General features: G+C 43.7%; 1 protein-coding gene across 2 annotated transcripts in view; it reads right to left on the bottom strand.

Annotated features, from left to right (window-relative positions):
* The window catches only part of STRIP1 (striatin interacting protein 1), a 652,163-nt gene that overhangs the window by 90,245 nt on the left and 541,742 nt on the right, over positions 1–20,176 (bottom strand). For both annotated transcript variants that reach the window (XM_082245809.1, XM_082245810.1), the window contains exons 15-16: positions 4,509–4,606; positions 4,298–4,424 (exon numbers count right to left, since the gene is read on the bottom strand). In XM_082245809.1, coding sequence (XP_082101935.1) covers positions 4,298–4,424; positions 4,509–4,606 — 225 coding nt within the window. The remainder of the gene's footprint in view (positions 1–4,297; positions 4,425–4,508; positions 4,607–20,176) is intronic.

Genomic DNA, 20,176 nt, shown 5'->3' with positions numbered 1-20,176 from the left:
CTTTCGATCCACCGGATCCTTAAAGGACGAAGTGTCCTCCACTGGAATAACCGTGGCTTTATTCAGCCTGGAAATAGGCGGATCCACGACTGGTGGTACCGTCCATTTCTTAATGATGGATTCCTCAAACGGATAGCGTCTAGCAATACGCTTGGAAATAGTAAAGGTACGTTTAGAATGCTCCCATTCTCCTTTAATCTGATTACCAAAACATTTAGGTACCGGAAAAGCCTTCGCCATCTTGATGGGCTTATTAGTACCGAAAGGCCTCTCTGTTTCAGTTGCCTCTGCCGGTAAAGCCTCAAGTTTTAAGGTTTCTTGCACTGCCACAACTAGTGCGTCCACCAATGCTTCTTCCTGAATTATAGCAGGAGAAGAAGCGTCCTCCTCACTGTCTGAGGGGGCTTTACCTGGGATAACAGCCCTTGCAGAGGAACCTGCAACTGCCGTGACCATCTCTGAATCTGAGTCAGAGGTGTCAGATGGTATAGGGGTAGGCGGGGGTCGCTTCCTTGACCCCCGTCCCTGACAGGCCGCCTCCACCCGAGCCACCATAGACTCCAAAATTGCTGTAAATGACTCTATACTCTGTGCACCGGCGGGTCCCGAGGCCCCCTCGAGGGAAACAGGTGGGGGAATATGTGTGGCAGGGTCCATGATAACTCCAGTTACTTCCTGGATAATATAATTCAAAAAGAAAAAAACTTTTTTTTTTTTTTTTTTTCTGACCCCCAGCGCCACAAAAAGCCCCTTAGTGTTACCTGCTAGGGATCCCTATCGATCGAGAGAGAGAGAGATAGACCCCCAGGCTCACCACTTGATGCTCAGAGTTAAACTGCAACAGCTTACAGCGCTGTCTTGACAAACAGGAAGTCTTTTGGCTGGCTGCCCAGGAAGAAGGGAGGCGGCTCCGCCCCTCTGCACGCCTTCCGGCGCCTCCCCCAAGCTCCACGAGGTGTAGGATCACCTCAAACATGGCCGCCCCCATGCTGGAGACACGAGGCTACGCCAAAATGGCGGCTCGTGCGATCCAGCAAAAGAAATGGCGGCGGCCTGTGCTAACTAGCGGTGTGCTGCAGGCACACAACACTCTCTCTGCATGGGGATATGGCGTGGTTGGCGGTACCGGCCCTGGCGGACCGCATGGCCGTTCGGGAGGCCTGCTAATAGCTGGAGATCTGATTTGGAAGGCAGTCTACATGTCCGTGGCTTCTGACTGGTAGGTAGCTTATACTTAACCCATAAGATTCCCAGAATGCCACAGATTACATCTTTAAAACATGTATACAATAGATTGTTAGCTCCCAAACCAAGCCTCCTGGCTTTTTGCACACATAAAATCACACTCAAAGTAGGAGGATTTGTGACATGTTATAGGATAGAAAGAACTCTTTCTTACCATACAGAGAGGGGCCCGCGTTCACCACAAAACCCGTCAGGGAAAAAGGGGGAACATACTACTCACCATACCGGAACCAGGCGGGCACCAACTCCTGACAGTACCCCTCTCCACCGGGGCGGGAGGGCTGTCGACCGATACGGACGCCGTGACTCATGGTCTTTGGCGTTTCAGCGAGACGTTTAACTCGCGGGTTCAGTCCTTTTAATGGGACTTTGTCGCGGCCGACCCAGCGCGGAGCTATGGCCTGCACGCGCTCGTAGGCTGAACTGGGGTGACCACCGGATCTCAACATCCAGCCCGTCGCCCAGTTCAGCTTTCTTGCTTGAAGATCTCACAGGAACACTGGAGAAAAAAAGCTGTCTAAAAATCCTTTTAGAAAAAAATTCTTGCCAGGACCTAAGATCCCAGCAAGGTATCTAGGTCCTTACTCCTAACTAGACAGAAAATAACTGATTTGCTGAGGCAGAGAGAGAGAGAGGATATACCCTCTGGGACTGCCCCTAGGGTGTGGCCAGAGCTTTTTAATTTCCTGTCTAGTCCTGCTCCTGCGGAGGTAACATAACCCGAAGGTGGTGTATCACCGAGGACTACGTCTGTCGATGAGCGCTAGAGAAAAGTCATTTTTGAAGGTTATGCATGCTATAATTCTGGTTCTGGACATGCTACAGAGCTGAAACTTCACAAGTACACTTTTTAGACCCCCCAGACACTAAATCTAAAGTAATCTCATTTTTTTTTCAATAATTGGCTCTCTATCAAAAACGACAATTTTTAAGAATTTTTTTTTGCCTGATTCATAGTCCCTGGGGCATGACCTAGAACCCTAGGCACTTTTTAGGTTTTAGGGCTTGAAAATTGTGTTTTTTTGATTCCCGGAGTTCGGGTCCCATTGATTTTAATGGGGTTCGGGAATCCGAACCAAACTTTCGGAAAATTTGGGTGTTCTGGTCGAACCAAACTTTTCAAAAGTTCGATCATCCCTACTCACGGACACCGTTTTTCCAGAGTTGCTCTGCTGTCTACTCCACCAGTCCGCTTTCCTGGACCTCTTGATTCAGCACCACACTTCCTATCCACAAGATGGACCACATGTGACCACCATCCACAGCAAACAGGTGGTGAGACAGCCGTCACCCTCCTCCTGGAACCTGGCTTACCGTCCAGAGACACCCTGCCACATGTGCCCTTGGCTTTTATAACATATCCCAGGATGTACCACTGTCTGTGCCAACCCACTGGGACAGTTACAAAGCCAGTGTGTCATTAGCTGAGTTTCCTTCACAGGCTCCCATATTGGTCGGGACACTCCCTCAAACCAGATGAATCACACATGGACACATGCAACAGGCCTGACTAGAAATCCTGCTCCCCTGATAAGCAGACAGAGCAACTAGGCTTTACCTGCCACTCTCCTGATAAGCAGGAAGAGCAAATTACACTCCCTACCTAGCAAAGGGTGCTACACTAATATAACCCCTCCCACTCTCAGCAAGCCTCTTTTTTCCAGCAAAATAAGGAGTGAATAAGGGACACAGAGACAGAGAAAAGAGAAAGAACTGTACTACTGCCTACTGTACACGCTCCTGACCGGTCTGCTCCAGCTGTCATTCAGAATTTCAGTGTGGAGTCCTGTATTAGACATCTTTTCCTGGCCTGACAGCTACCCAGAGGTCTCTCAGAAGCATTAATCTGTCCTCTGTGTACAACATGCTCTTCTCTACAGGAATATGTGAATGCAACATACATTAAAGCGGAGTTCCAGCTGTTTCTGTGTTTATTAAAAATCAGCATCTACAAAAGTGTCAAAACTGTTTAAACTAGGTACCCACTCCCCCCCCCCCCCAAAAAAAAAAAAAACATGCCAAATGTGGCATTTCAGGGGGTCAGAAGTCCTTAAAGCGGAGGTTTCACTTTTGGGTGGAACACCGCTTTAACCTTTTCATCTATTGTGATAGTGTTTTATTGACCAGATCACTGTGCTTCCTGTTCCCTTTTGTTATACCCAGGACTGGTCTACTCTTTTTTTTTTTTGCTTTGGTTTGTTTTTAATGCCTACTGTATGCAGCAGTATAACCAGATTGTTTACCTGGGTTGGTTCTGCTAGAAGGAAAGGAATACAATTCCTCCAAACTGATGTGTACCACTCATCAAGCTACCAGATATGTTCAGCTGTAGTTATTGCTGCCCAAGGTGGGCACACCAGCTACTGAACACAAAGATTTACATATTTGCGAAAAGCAAATTTGTTAAGTAACTTGATCATTTTCCTCAAAATACATTTAATGAACAAGTAGCATGTTTTTGAGTTTTAGGACTTATGTGATACAAAAAATGTAAAAGGGTTAACAAAATGTAAAGCGCCACTGTACATGACACATTGGAACACAAGTAAGGCTCCATGTACACGGGACGTTGTAAATGGCCATTTAGGAGCAGTTGGGCGTTTTTTTCAGAAGCCCCTGAACCCACCTACATGTTATCTTATCTGTCTATGTACACAGGGTCGTTTACAGTCATTTGCAGGCAGTTGAGTTCAGGGACGTTTTTTGGAAAGCAATTATTTGCGTTCGAACGTGTTTCCCGGCGTTTCAAATGCAAAAACGCGACCGAACGCGATGACCCGCGTTTAGCGCTCGCGTTTTTCTATTTTAAAGGGGAATGATTTTTTTGACCTCTAGGAACCGTTTTAAACACAAACGCCCGCAAAACGCCCGCTAAACACGGGTGCAAATGCGACACAACGGACGTTTTAAACGTCCTAGAAAAAAATAAATTATATTCCAGCATTCAAGGGACTTTACAACATCCCGTGTACATGAAGCCTAAAGAAGCAAATTATTTAGTATAATAAATATTTACAGAATGACGTATTTGACATGAAGAAAAAAATCAAACCTGGTAAATATGATTGAGTTTGAAGTGTTTAAGTAAGAGTAGTAGCACAGCAGAAATAGCTTTAACAATGATCTCTTTGTGTCGATTCACATCTACTCCAAGTTTCATGCTCTGCAGGACAGTGGTTCTTAAATAGAAAAAAAAAAAGATGTGCAAGTTAATTCTTAAGCACAAACCACAAAGCCAAGACTTTACTGTAAGTAACACTTACGGCATCTCTTCTGGAAGGACATCTGCCAGAATATTAATTGAATCTGTCTTTGCTTTAGAAGTTGGAGCTGCAGCTAGAAGGATCTTGAGAAGAGCAATCTGAAAAAAACATATATTTATTTATTTCTTTCTTTCAGGTACTTGTATAGCGCTGTCAATTTACGCAGCGCTTTACATATACATTGCACATTCACATCAGTCCCTGCCCTCAAGGAGCTTACAATCTAAGGTCCCTAACTCACATACAGACACAGTAGGGCCAATTGTTTATACAGGATCCAATTAACCTACCAGCATGTCTTTGGAGTGTGGGAGGAAACCGGAGTTCCCGGAGGAAACCCACGCAGGTACAGGGAGAACATGCAAACTCCAGGCAGGTTCAAACCAGCCAGGAGATTCGAACCAGCGCCCCTCTTGCTGCTAGGTGAATGTGCTAACCACTACACCACTGTGCCGCCCACAAAATATACTTCGATTTTGCTGGGAAATTAGAAAAATTAAGAGAATTTATGTTTTTGATAGCTATTGATTTACAAGAAACTTAGTAATAGTTTTATGTTATTAATGATGGCACTATATACAGTCATGGCCAAAAATATTGGCAGCCCTGCATTTCTGTCAGATAATTCACCAGTTCACCTAGAAAATTGATGCAATTACACATGTTTAGGCATTCTCCTGTTTTTTTGTTTGTACTGGTATTACACAAAAAAAGTAGAGAAACAAAAAGCCAAATCGGACACATTCCATGAAAACCTCCAAAAATGGACTGGGCAAAATTATTGGCACCTTCAATTTAATATTTGGTAGCACACCTGTAACCATCAATGAGTTTCTCACACCTCTACTGGAATTTTGGACCACTCTTTTTGTCAACTGCTCTAGGTCTCTCAGATTGGAAGGGCTCCTTTTCCCAAGTGCTGTTTGGAGATCTCTCCACAGGTGCTCTATGGGATTTAGATCTGGACTCATTGCTGGTCAGTTCAGTACTCTCCAGTCTTAAACCATTTCTGGGTGCTTTCTGACACGTGATCCTTTTCAAATAATGCTGTGCTACCCTTAAACATAAATACCAATAATAAAGTACAATAGTGCTATGAAGCAAGTCTACTGACCACTAAATCATATATACATGTGAATACTATCAGATATAAAACTTTTAAATGTTGTGGAATGAATAGACAGTTCATAAACCTAAAAACAAGTATGCTCCCAGGGAAAGTAGTGAATGGATTTGCATCCAGTAAAGTTCCAAACAAAGTGCTCCATGTGCATGCAATTTTTCTACTCTAGAAACCACACCGCAGATGTCCCCCCACAGGGGTGTGCACTCACTCGCAATTATGGAACCTCTGGGCTTATACTGAGGTAAGTCTACTAAGCTTTGGTATGTTTGTGATTCATCCAGAGATTGGAGGTTCCTCTCTATATATTCAATTCATGAGAAGAATAAAATGACAGAGATTGACATAGTGCAATACCATTATTCGCTTTTTGACGTGTGCTTTGGGTCATTGTCCTGACCAGAGACCAAACTTTCTGACACTGGGTCCTACATTGCGCCCCAGAATTCTTTGGTAGTCTTCAGATTTCATATTCCCATGCACGTGGTCAAGACATCCAGTGATTTAAACCGTTAAGCAACCCCAAAACATCAGTTAACCTCCACCATGTTTGACTGTAGGGACTGTATTCTTTTCTTTTTCTGAAAACAGTAGAATGGTAGAATTACAAAAAGCTGCAATGTCTGTCCATAGCACATGCACCCAAAAGAATTTTGGCTTCCGCAGGTAAGTTTTGGCAAACTCCAATCTGGCATTTTTATGTTTCTGTGTCAGCAGTGGGGGTCCTCCAGGGTTTCCTAACATAGTGTCTCTTTTCATTAAGATGGCAACGTAAACTACCCTGTGCCTGAAAGGTCAGCTTGAATTTGTCTGGAAGTTGTTTGAGGTTCTTTATCTACCGAACAATCCTTCGTGGCAATCTTTGATCAACATTTCTCTTTCGTCCACGTCCAGGGAGATTATCTACAGTGCCATGGGCTATAAACTTCTTGACAATGTTGCGCACAGTGGACACGGGAACATTAAGATCTCTGGAGATGAACTTGTAACCTTGTGATCTTTTCCACAATGGTTGATCTTTGTATAATGTAAAAGATCATGTTACGCCAAGTAAATAGATACCTATTGTGTCACGCTTTAAAATTGCGCACACTTGTGGAATGGTACCAAACTTTGGTACTTGTAAAATCCCCTGTCACAAGTTAGCCTGTAGTTTTGTTTGCATCTCTTACCTCCTTGCTGCTAGTGCCTCTATCTTGCCTCCCTTTACATGTGGTGTTTGGCTTCTCTGTTCTCCTATGGGCGTCGCCTGCTCCACTGTGGGTTATATCCTTTTCTTGTCTATTACTTCCTGGGTCACCTCCCTGTGTGCTTCCCTATATATACACATGCTCAGTGCACGGCTCCTTGCTTGAGCAACATCACTGTTCTATGAGCTCCCATCCGTGTACCCCTTTGCTATTGTATCTGATTAACTGTGTACCGACCCGGCTTCATTTCTCCGTCTATGTTCGTCTGCTGCCTGTCCTGACCTCAGCTTTATTCTGCACACACCAGCGGTCTCCACATCCTCAGCTGGGCCTACCTGGGGACCGCGACCTTGTTCCAGTCTGCTGCAAGTCCATCCCCACCACCAGGGGCCCTGTTGAAGAAGCAGGCTGGGGCTTAGACTCCGCTCCCTGGGGAATCCTGAGCTGGGGATCTATAAGGGCTCAAGTAAAGAGAACAACAAACATAAAAACAGCCGGACTCGCAGGTCTTCGCCAATCATAACACACCTCATAATGGTCAGAACAGATTCCATGATGGAATATAACATTAGATACAAATGGTAACAGAGCAAAAGAGGGTAGGCGGGCTCCAGCTCCCCCCACCCCCGAACCCACAGCCCCCGATACTTCAAAGTGGTCGGGCAGACATGGTAGGGTGTAACCAACAAGGCGGGGGGGGGCATCCCCCACCCACAACAATCATATAATTTAGCCAGGTATAAAATCTTATGAGGTCTCCGACTTTGAACTATCGGACAGAACAAGGGGAAAGGAAGTGGTAGAAGGAGGGGGAAGGTATAGGGGTATACAGTCACAAACAGGTAGAGGTAAATCTAGATGTCCAGGGTTCCCAGAGACTAGCACAAGCTGAAAGTCTATTAGCGGAGGAGGCAGCCCAAAGCCAGTCAGTCCGGTGCTGCAGGCAGACAAATCCTCTTCAGCATGAAGCGGCATCCTCACCTGTCTCAGGGGTGGGGGGATGTCTGCGCATCTATTGGGAACCCTGGGATTCCTTCATTTAAGACAATTGGGTTCGCGAGCTGGTTTGTTCCGGGTACAAGATAGAATTTTGGTCCCGGCCGGGGGGACAGGTTTTTCAGTCAAAACTCCACCTGTCTCCGGAGTGTTTGAAGGATCTTCGGGCAGCTGTGCAGGATCTCCTGGCTCAAGGGTGATCGTGTCGGTTCCGCCGCAGTAATGGTCTCAAGGTTTCTATTCAAACCTGTTCACGGTACCCAGAGGGCAAGGTGCATCCCATCCTATATCTCAAGGCTCTGAACCACTTTGTGCGGGTGCAGAAGTTTCGAATGGAGTCCATTTGGTAAGTGGTGGCATCCTTGAACCAGGGGGATTTTATGGCCTCCATAGATAAAGGATGCGTATCTCTACGCCCCCATATTCGAGGTTCATCAGCAATTCCTCCACTTTGCGGTGGCAGAGGAGCATCTTTTCTCCCTAAGGTGGTGTCAGATTTTCACCTTAATGGAGACTGTGTGTTGCCTTCCTTATGTCCTAAGCATCCCAAGGAAGTTGCCTTGCATTCCCTGGATGTGGTCCACCTCCTTCTCTAGGCAGAAACAAACTGGTTTGCTGAGCTGTGTGGGTGGGTCATACCTGCGGGCACAGCCCCGTGGGCATGTACATGTAACATTTTTGTACTGCCTAGACTACTCCTGCAGGGGGCAGCATAACCCATTCAGCTGATGAAGATCAGGATGCGTCTGTGGATGGACAATAGAGAAAATTTCCATCCTGATCCCCCGAGAGGCAATCGGATATTCCCTGGATATACTTTACCTATAAATATTAGTACCCATTTATATTATGTATGAAATCTAGTGAACTAGCCAGAACCACCTCTGGAGGGAGTCTATTCAACATTTTCACAGCTCTTACGGTGAAGAAACCTTTACCGTATTTGGAGACCAAATCCATTTTCCTCTAGATGTATAGAGTGCCCCCTTGCACTCTGTGTTGACCTTAAAGTGAATAACTCAACACTAAGTTTATTATATGGACCCCTTATGTATTTATACATGTTGATCATATGCCCCCTTAATGTCCTCTTTTCAAGAGAGTAAATAATCAGTTCTTCTAATCTTTTCTCATAGCTGAGCTCCTCCATGCCTCTTATCAGTTTGGTTGCCCTTCTCTGCACTTTCTCCAGTTCCCCGATATCCTTTTTAAGAACTGGTGCCCAAAACTGAACTGCATATTCCAGTTGAGGTCTTACTAATGATTTGTACATGGGCAAAATGGTATCCATCTCTCTGGAGTCCATGCCTCGGTTAATACAAGAAAGGACTTTGCTTGCTTTGGAAACTGCAGCTTGGCACTGCATGCCATTATTAAACTTCGGATCTATCAGAACACCCAGATCCTTCTCCGCTATGGATTCCCCCAGTTCTAGTCCCCCTAGTATGTATGCTGCATGCATATTCTTAGCCCCCAAGCACATAACTTTGTATGGAGGTCAGCTTGTAAGTTGGAGACATCCTGTAAGTAAGTTATTCCACTGAAAAGTTTGGTGTCATCTGCAAAGACTGAAATTGTACTTTTAATCCCAGACCCTATATCATTTATAAAGATATTAAAAAGTAGGGGTCCCAACACTGAACATTGGGGTACATCACTGATAACCTTAGACCATTCAGAGTAAGAATCATTAACCACTACTCTCTATCTTTTAGCCAATTTTCTATCCTTTTGCAAACTGATCTTTCCAAGCCTGTAGACTTTACCTTGCACATTAGCCGTATATGGGGAACTGTGTCAAACGCTTTTGCAAAATCTAAGTATAGTACGTCCACTGCTTTTGTCCAAGGTTTTACTTACCTCCTCATAAAAAGAAATCAGGTTTGTTTGACAACTTCTGTCTTTCATTAATCCATGCTGTATGTTGCTAAAATATTTTTTTCCCGCAAGAACTCATGTATTCTTTTATTAACCACTTAAACGCCGGAGGATTTGGCTGCTCAAAGACCAGGGCCTGTTTTGCGATTCGGCACTGCGTGACTTTAATGGACAATTGCGTGGTCGTGCGACGCTGTACCCAAATTAAATTGACGTCCTTTTTTTCCCACAAACCGAGCTTTCTTTTAGTGGTATTTGATCACCTGTGCGATTTTTACTTTTTGCGCTATAAACAAAAAAAGAGTGACAATTTTGAAAAAATAACAATATTTTTCACATTTTTTATATGAAATTCCCCCCACAAAAAAAATGTAAAAATTTAATTTTTTTAACCTTTTAGGCCAATTTGTTTTCTGCTACATATTTTTGGTAAAAAAAAAAAATATCGCAATAAGTGTATTTTGATTGGTTTGCGCAAAAGTTATTGTGCTTACTAACTACGGGAAAGATTTATGTCATTTTTATTGTTTTTTTCTTTAAATTAGTAATGGCGGCGATCTGCAATTTTTTTTGCAGGACTGCGACATTGCGGCGGACAGATCGGACCCTTGACTGACATTTTTGACACTTTTGGGGGTACCAGTGACATTACTACAGTAATCAGTGCTATACATATGCACTGTTACTGTAAAAATGACACTGGCAGGAAAGGGGTTAACTTTATTGGTAAACAGTGGGTTAAATGTATCCCTAGGGGCATGATTCTAACTGTGGGGGGGCGTGGCTTGTGATGTAACCACAGAGACATACGATCCTACATAGCAGGATCGTACAGTCTCTGCAGTTACACCAGGGAGAATGACAGACGGCTGTGTTTACATCAGACGCCTGCCTTTTTCCCCTCTCCGGGAGATCGCGAGTGGCCAGCGGACATCGGAGCCGCCGGTCACTCATGCGGTGATGCCTGTGAACGAGCGGGGGTGGGGGCGCGCCTCAGGCGGCTGAGCGAGTAACGTACCCATACGTCACTTTGCCCAGCAGCAGCTGCCTGCCGCAGTATATCTGCGGTGGGCGGTCGTTAAGTGGTTAAACTCTCCAGTATCTTCCCGACTAAAGAATTTAAACTGACAGGTCTATAGTTACTTGGCAAAGACTTTGATCCCTTTTTAAATATAGGTACCACATTGGCCCTACGCCAATCCTGTGGTACTATTCCAGTCCTTAACGAGTGGGTGAATGCCATCTGGTCCAGGCGCTTTATCAATCCTTATTCTGTCTAAATATTTCTAGACCATATCACTTTTGAGCCATTGTGGATCATTTGGGGCTGTGTCAATACCATCCTCATTATGGTCATGAGCTCTCCAATGCTCCTTATTATACAATTGCACATTCACGTTGGCGATGGCTTCTACATCAGAGCCTGGAAAAGGTGCAATTCCTTTGAGTGACTGGTGCAATTTTACAAATATAAACCTAATTGTAATACTATGGATGTGAGATGGCATTCCGAGGACACATGGTTAATTTGAGGTTGGCTTTCCCTTATCAGCTTGAGGTAAGTATTTAGGGGACAATAACCTGCACACATTTTGAGCAGGGGGGTTATCAGATGGTTTTGATGCAATATTAGCAATTGAGTAATTTTGCTCATCACTTTATTATACTGTAACTGCCTATATTGCATTGTTTTGACATACAAGGGCCCCTACAGTATACTAAGCTCCAACCAGAAAGCCATTGTAGCAGCCAAGTAAAGGAGAGCAGTATTATAATGACTTGTATCAAAGTGTCTTTTTTGTGTGTAGTTTATCAGTGATATTCTTGGCTACAAGCAAAATAAATATGGTATTGGTCTATCCATTTTTTAGGACCTAGATGGCCCTGTTTGGTTAATTACGGAATGGAGTAATTATTACCCACCATTTCATTAGGATTTGGACATGTATTGTACTTCTCAGTTAGACCATTTAATACGGTTTCTTAGTAAGGATCTTTCCAGTCACATTTCATAAGTGCTTATCTTTATGATCTTGAATTTCTATGCTTATTAGGCTTGTTTTGCCTGCTTTTTTTACTATTAATTCTATTATTAGGACTACTATGATAAGATAATTAGATTGATAACATACTTTATTGGTGAATAATAGCGCGTATATACCATGCCAATGTTATTCTAGCCACAAATGCATCTGATTTTTCAGTAATGCCTCGTTTCCACTGAGCGGTACAGTACAGTTCGGTACAGTTCAGTACGGTTTAGTACACCTTGATCAGGCTTGCGTTCCACTGCCAAAAGTACCTAAGCTCAACAGTACCTCAACAGTATTGCTCCACCCTGTTGGTATGGTACTAATGTGCTTGGTACCCCCAACGAAAGGGTACCAAAAAGTGGTACGTTACGGTTCGGAATTAGGGTACCATTTACAACTTTTGACAATGGAAACAGCAAAAATTGCATACCGTACCGAACCATACCACTCAGTGGAAACGAGGCATAAGTGTAACATGATATGACGTGATATATCCACAGATTCAATATATCTTGTAGATTAAATATATTTTTTGTATCTATATGTAGTGCTTTAAGTAACTTCGCACTCAAAGAAGCGTCTCTACGCAAAACATGTCGAGCTGAGCTATTAAAGCATTCGTTACCCCAACACTTCCTATTCCTGATATGTACCTGCTGTACCATGTACTTGTATGATAAAGTCTCCTGCTCTCATTGTATTGCTTCCTTAATGTGTAATCCCTGGTGTTCCTGTCAATCTCTCTGCTTACCTATTAAGTACACTAAGCAGGAAAGCACATCGTGGTCAGTTCTCTAGCTATGCTGGGAACTCAGTATGCTCTCCTCCAATGATTAAACTTGTACTGACGCTGCACCGCCATTCACTGGAAAGCTCAGTGTACTGCTGCTTTTCGTCCCCCCAGCTCTTATGCAGCTGAGAACAGAGAGAATGCGGTCACTTGTAAAATAGGGGGAAAAAAAGTATTTATGTTTTTTTTATATATCTATTCAGAAATGTTTTGTCTTTACTTCTAGTTTAAACTGAATGGGTTGTTTTACAAGGTGATCTTTTACAATCACTTTATCTAAAGCATATGCTATTTAAAGCGGGAAGGCTTAAAAATTTGAATTAATAGATATCTTGCTGTACCAAGGGTGATTTTTAGACCTTTTCACTTAGTTCAGAGTTTTAATGGTGTATCAAAGTTTGTTTGTAATTTTTAATATACAGTTGTATTTTTGTGCCTATAAAGTTAATGATTCCTGGTAACCCTATTACTGCTTCATAATTAGAAAATAGCACATTTTACAACTGTTGGGTTCCCACATAACCACCCGGTGGTTACTCACTAGAAAACCTTTTAATATTACAACAAACTTAGTAATGGTTTTTATGTTATTAATTATGGCAGGTTATAGGTAATCACTGTATATAGCTATTTCTATTCGCTGTGGCCCTATGACCCTACTATATACATCATCACATTCCTTTCTGTTTTCGCCATCGCACAAGCTAAAACTGGTTTTAAGTACTCAAGGACCCTGGAATAAGATTAGTATATAAATATATATATATATATATATATATATATATATATATATATATATATATATTGGCTGAAAGCAAAAACTGAATTGAGCTAATTTAGGACTCCGACGGACACAGTGCCCAGGGAAAGAAGATTGTCCTTTCCATGAATTTTCCCTTCCTCTGGACTGAATGATGCTGTATTTATTTTATCATCTGTAATACATCTTTAAACCAAGCTAATCTAATTATTTTTATTATACTTTTGAGGAGTTTGAATTATTGCACAATATCCACATATCTAAAAGGTTAAACATAGGAACCTGGAAGCAATATTTAACCCTTTATTACATGATTTTGGGTGGTGGGGCCGCTAGGGGCAGCAGGCAGCCACCTACAGTTTGTATTGGTTGTCAGTTACTGTGTACCAATATGTTTTCCTGCTTGGTAGGGAAATCCAGAAGATCTGGATTATTGAGGTCTCTGCAAAGACCTGTATGTTTTTGCTGGTGGGATAGTATATTGTGTTCTTACAGTGCACCCACTCTGGGTTCATACACCTAGACGTTCATTAATAGAGCAGGGGGGTGATTTTCCCTGTTCTAATTGTTAGTTCCAGGTGCACCTATACTGAGTGAGCAAATTATTTCTTTCAGCTTCTCGACCCCACATTTCACTGCGCCTTGGGTGACTATAACTTATACAATACTATGAGTATCTATGCTACAGGTGGAAAACACAAGGCCAGTGAGCTGAATCCGGACCACCAGGGCTTGTTATGAGGCCGGTACAGGCGCCGCAGCCACCCACCACCTCCTGTTCACATCATTTGCTTTCCGCAGTCATTGTTTCCTTGGAAACAGGCGTAAACACTTCCTGCTGTCTCCACAGTCTTCCCAGTGGTGCCGGCTGTGTGTGTGTAGCCAAGTGCATGCATGGTAGGTCCTGCATAGCCTGTAAGTGGTGGAGGTACTTGACAGCTGCAGCAACGGTGTACTCCATTCAGTGGCCTGCATCCTGAGAGTAGGCTGTTGAGGTCTTGCTGCACCCAATAGTGACCACGAAGAGAGGCAGTGCTTTAAAAGCCATCTTAAATCATACCTCTTACATCTTACATGTGAGTGCAATTGCTTTTGATGATTTTTAATGGCGAATTAAAACATATATTACACTAGGGCAGAACTAAACTCACTGGTTCTGGAGCTGATCTGCCTACACAGGGAGGTACTAACTGGAAGCTCTGAGAAAGGGATCGTGTCTCCCGAAGCGCGTCAGTTTCCAACCGCAGAGATGTATGACCCTCGTCACTGGAGTTGTATTTAATACGTGTTTTACTTCTATAGGTTTGAGTATGCTTTTGGCTATTTTAATACATTTCTAAGGTGTCTTAAGTGGTGCACTAGACGTTTGCACCCTTCTTTTTTTCTGCTTTTAGGTACTAACTAGAGCCTAAATGCACAGGGGGGTGCTAGAGCTGGGCTAGGTAGGAGAGTACAGATGTGAGATTAGGGTCTGTAAAGGTGTGGAGGCAGATGTGTGCAGAGGTGGGGGGATTGGGGCAGAGTGGTGAGTGCAGAGGTTGGAACCCAGGAAGGAGGGGGAACGCAGCGCACGCCTGAACCCAGCACTCTGTACGTAGCACACACCTGAACCCCGGATTCTGTACATAACGCACGCCTGAACCCCACATTCTGTATGCAGTGCACGCCTGAACCCTGCACTCTGTGCGCAGTGTACTTGACTTCTGATGGTGGGGGGGCTCTTGATATCGGACGTAAGGAGGCTGCTCTGAACATCTGCCTATAATCAGGAGAACGATTCTATCCCAGTTAAAAAGGAGGGTCAGACACCACTGATAGCATCCAAAAACAACTTTATTTTAGACTACTCAGGCAGAGCATAGTTCTGTCATGGTGTTATGTCTTAGTTTCCAAGAATCTTGTGGAGAATACCAGCGCTGAAAGGAAATTTAATGAGCGATGGGAAAGCGAATATATACTTATGCTTTATGGAGACAAGCTGGTATGTCTTATTTGCTACAAGGCAGTGGCAGTGATGAAGGAATACGATTTACATCAGCACTTTGAGACCAAAGAGCCAAAAATGCCAACCTTAGCAACAATAACAACAAAAGGTTAAATAATTAAAAGGCAGTCTGCATTCTCAACAAAATATTTTTGCAAAAATTACAGCAAAAAATTATTCAGCAGTGAAAACCAGCTTTCTTGTGGCTGAAGAAATTGTCAGACAGGAGACGCAAGTATATGCTAAAGGTATGTGAACAGGTGTGCCATGAACAGAGACTCAGCTTTAACCTTGTTCAAGAAACACTATCGCATACAGAGTCAGGGAACTAGCGGGTAATCTGGCAACACAGCTGGCTGAAGAAGCATGCAGTTATCTGGCATTTCTGTGAGCGGTTGACGAAAGCACTGACACTTCTGATACAGTTCATCTAGTCATTTTTGTAAGAGGTGTGAAGGAAGACTTGTCTAGTGAAGAGCTCTTGGATGTGGTCGCCATGCACAGGACAACAACTGGTAATGACATCTTTAATGCAGTGGAGGAATCCATAAACTAAATTAAATTACCCTCGGAAAAGTTGGTGGAGCTTACTACTGATGGTGCACATGCAATGTGTAGAGACAGAACTGGCTATTTAAAGAGAAAATGCAAAAAAGTAACGGCCACCCACCGCTGATAACTTACCATTGCATTATCAATCAAGAAACTGGAAAGAAATGATCAGAGTCACAAAAATGGTAAACTTTCCTAATGCGCTGGGGACTGAATCATTGTCAGTTCCGAGAATTTTTGAGGGAGGTGGGCACAGAACATACAGATGTGCCATACCATATTGAGCTTTTGGAAGAAATTGCTCTTTTCATGCAAAGTAAAGCCCTTGCTTGAACTGTCAGATCCAAACTGGCTATGTGATTTTGCCATGTTGTGTGGCATAACAGAGCATTTCACCCAACTGAATCAGAGGCTGCAGGGCAACAAACAATTCATAACGGCAATGTACGACACAATCACAGCATTTCAGGAGAAACTGCATCTATGGAAGTCCAAGCTTGAAAAAGACAGTCTTGCCCACTTTTTTATCTGTCGGAGCATCTCAACCTTATTCCCAGGTGCTTTTTCATGTGCTCTATTGTCTACCAAAGTTACATATTTAGCCAGATTAAAAAAAGACACAAGTCCATCCGGCTCAACCAATAAAAAAACAAAACACAGTAAAGAAAACCCAATAATACAATCCCATATACACAATCCTATATCAGCAGTTGATCAAGAGGAAGGCAAAAAAACCCCAGCAAAGCATAATCCAATTTACTACAGCAGGGTAAAAATATTCCTTCCTGATCCCCCGAGAGGCAATCTGATATACCCTGGATCAACTTTACCTATAAATATTGGTAGCCATTTATATTATGTACACCTAGGAAAGAATCCAGGCATTTTTAAAGCAATCTAGCCAGAACCACCTCTGGAGGGAGTCTATTCCACATTTTCACAGCTCTTACGATGAAGAATCCTTTCCATATTTGGAGACAAAATCTGTTTTCCTCTAGCAGTAAAGAGTGCCCACATGTCCTCTGTGTTGACATAAGTGAACAACAACACCTAGTTCACTATATGGACCCCTTATGTATTTATACAGTCAGGTCCAAATATTGGGATTATGGCCATGGAACAGCTGAGAAGCCAATTGTCCCATTACTTTTGGTCCCTTAAAAAGTTGGAGGCACATATACAAAATGTTGTAATTCCTACACCGTTCACCTGTTTTTGATGTAAATACCCTCAAATTAAAGCTGAAAGTCTGCAGTTAAAGCACATATTGTTTGTTTCATTTCAAATCCATTGTGGTGGTGTATAGAGCCAAAAATATTAGAATTGTGTCAATGTCCCAATATTTATGGACCTGACTGTACATGTTGACCATATCCCCCCTTAATTTCCTCTTCTCAAGAGAGATTCAATTCAGTTCCTCATAGCTGAGCTCCTCCATGCCTCTTATCAGTTTGGTTGCCCTTCTCTGCACTTTCTCCAGTTCCCCGGCATCCTTTTTGAGAACTGGTGCCGAAAACTGAACTGCATATTCCAGATGATGTCTTACTAATGAGAAGTACAGAGGCAAATTGATACAGCTCTCTCTCTGGAGTCAATGCCTCTGTTAATACAAGAAAGGACTTTGCTTGCTTTGGAAACCACAGCTTGGCATTGAATTCTATTATTAAGCTTATGATCTACCAGAACACCCAGATCCTTCTCCGCTATGGATTCCCCCAGTTCTACTCCTAGTATGTATGATGCATGCATATTCTTCACCCCAAGTGCAAACCTTTACATTTATCAACATTAAACCTCATTTGCCACATAAAGATAATAAAAAGTAAGGATCCCAACACTGAACCTTGGGGTACACCACTGATAACCTTCAGTGGTTCTCAACTCGGGTCCTTGGGACTCACCAACAGGCCAGGTTTCCAAGGTAACTAAATTACATCACAGGTGATCTCACTGGCTGCTCAGTGATTGCAGTATTCTAAGCTGCATCTCCCCAAGGTAATAATTAAAATCTGGCCTGTTAGTGGTGGGTCCCGAGGACCGGAGTTGAGAACCACTGCCTTAGACCTTCCAGAGTAAGACTTATTAACCAATACTCTCTGAATTCTATCTTTTATCCAATTTTCTATTCATTTACAAACTGATCTTTCCAAGCCTGTAGACTTTACCTTACACATTAGTCGTGTATGGGGAACTGTGTCAAACACTTTTGCAAAATCCAAGTACTGTATACTACATCCACAGCCACCCCTCTGTCCAAGGTTTTACTTTCCTCCTCATAAAAAGAAATCCGGTGTGTTTGACAACTTCAGTCTTTCATGAATCCATGCTGTCTGTTGTTTAAAAACTGCATTTTTGTCTTACCGCAAAATCCTTTTCTCTGAGGTTCACTGACAGACACAGCTTCAAGTCTTCAGACCATTGGCTTATGCTCTCGCTCTCTAGGAGTAAGACTAGGCGGAAACCTTTTTGGTTACACCCCTGGAGCAGTCCCATAGGGTATACCATCACTTCCTGCTGTAGGACTTCAGTTTGTAACAAGCAGTGTCAGAAGAATGAATAACTCAACCCCAACAGAGGGGAGGGTGCTGTGTCCATCAGTGAACCTCAGAGAAAAGGATTTTTCAATGACAGACACAGCTTCAAGTCTTCAGACCATTGGGATGTCCCAAAGCAGTGTCAACACAAGGGGTGGGAAAAAACACAGCAAACACAGAATTCCCAACAAGGCTAAACATAGCCAACCAGGTAACAACAGGAGCTCAACTAGGAACAACTGGAGATCACTACCAGGAAAAATTTTTCACCCTCAAGAAGCCTTCACAACTGCAGCCTGCAAAACTTTGCGGCCAAACGCCGCATCCAAAGATGCAAGTACATCCACCTTATAAAGTTTTGTGAATGTGTGTACAGATCACCAAGTAGCCCCCTTGTACACCTGAACCACTGATGCCTGATGACGGAAGGCCCAGGAGGCACCAAGCTCCCTCGTAGAATGTGCTTTAACAGGGAAAGGAGGAACCTGACCCTTAATGGAGTAGGCCTGCACCACCGTCTTCCAGATCCACTTGGAAAAGATCGCAGCAGATGCGGCCTGCCCCTTACGAGGTCCATCCATTGGTAACAAACATGGAATCCATTTTCCAAATCGGTTCAGTCACCACCAGGTACACCAGAATCGCCCTTACCACATCAAGAATGCAAAGCAATTTCCTTAGAATTTTTAGGCTTAGAACAAAGGGACGGTAGCAAAATGTCTTCATTCAAATGAAACCCGAGACAACCTTAGGAAGAAACGCCTGACAGGGTTGCAACACCACTTTGTCCCTATGAATCACCAGGTAAGGTGACCGACAGGACAACAAAGCCATCTCTGACACGTGATGTGAGGAAGTAACGGCTATCAAGAAAACCACTTACTGTGACAAAGTGAGCACAGGGATTTCTCAAATATTTTCAAAGGGAGGCCTTCGAAGCACCGACAGAACCAAATTGAGATCCCACGGAGGAACCAGGGATCGCACCGGAGGTGACAGGTGGCAAACTCCCTGCACAAAAGTGCTAATCAAGGACTTCGCTGCCAAAGGCCTTTGCAAAAAAATAGCCAAGGCGGAAATCTGGCCGTTGATGGTGCCCAGAGCCAAAGATTGATCTACACCCACTTGTAGAAACTCCAACAGGCGAGACACAGAAAAGGAGCGAGGAGAAACCCCCCTGCGACTCACACCAAGAAATGTTAGCCTTCCAAAGTCGATGATACACCTTCCTGGAAGTAGATTTCCTAGACTTCAACAGCGTAGGAATCACAGACTCCGACAGCCCTCTGTCTTTCAGCACCTGGCTTTCAATAGCCATGCCCTAAAGCCAGCGACCGTAAAGCAAGATGGGAGATTGGTCCCTGAGACAGAAAATCTTCCCTGAGAGGAAGTTTTCAAGGAACGTCTGCTACCAGCCTTACCAGGCCTGCATACCAAGACCGGCAAGGCCAGCCTGGCATCACCAGAATGACTGGAATCCCTTCTACCTCGACAGAAGTTGTATTGGAGGAAAGGCATAAATCAGACAATACTGACCCCAAGGGGCCACTAGGGCGTCTCCGGCGTCGACCAGAGGAACCCAAGACCTTCATATAAACCTCTGCACCTTCCTTTAGAGACAGTAAGCCAGCAGGTCCACATCAGTGGTCCCCCACCGAAGACAGTTGATGAAATACTTCCGGGTAAAGAGACCATTCTCCCGGATCCAACGTCTGCCGACTAAGATAGTCCGCTTGCCAATTCTCTACCACCGGAATGTGCACAGCAGAGAGGGCCGGAACATATCGTTCTGCCCACCTCAAGATGCCAGCCACTTCCCGGGCCGCCA

The sequence above is a fragment of the Pelophylax lessonae genome (genome assembly GCF_965119305.1).
Source record: "Pelophylax lessonae genome assembly, chromosome: 2".
Taxonomy (NCBI): Eukaryota; Metazoa; Chordata; class Amphibia; order Anura; family Ranidae; genus Pelophylax; species Pelophylax lessonae.
Note: the sequence above shows the minus strand (reverse complement) of the source record. Positions and strands in the feature narration are given on the sequence as shown.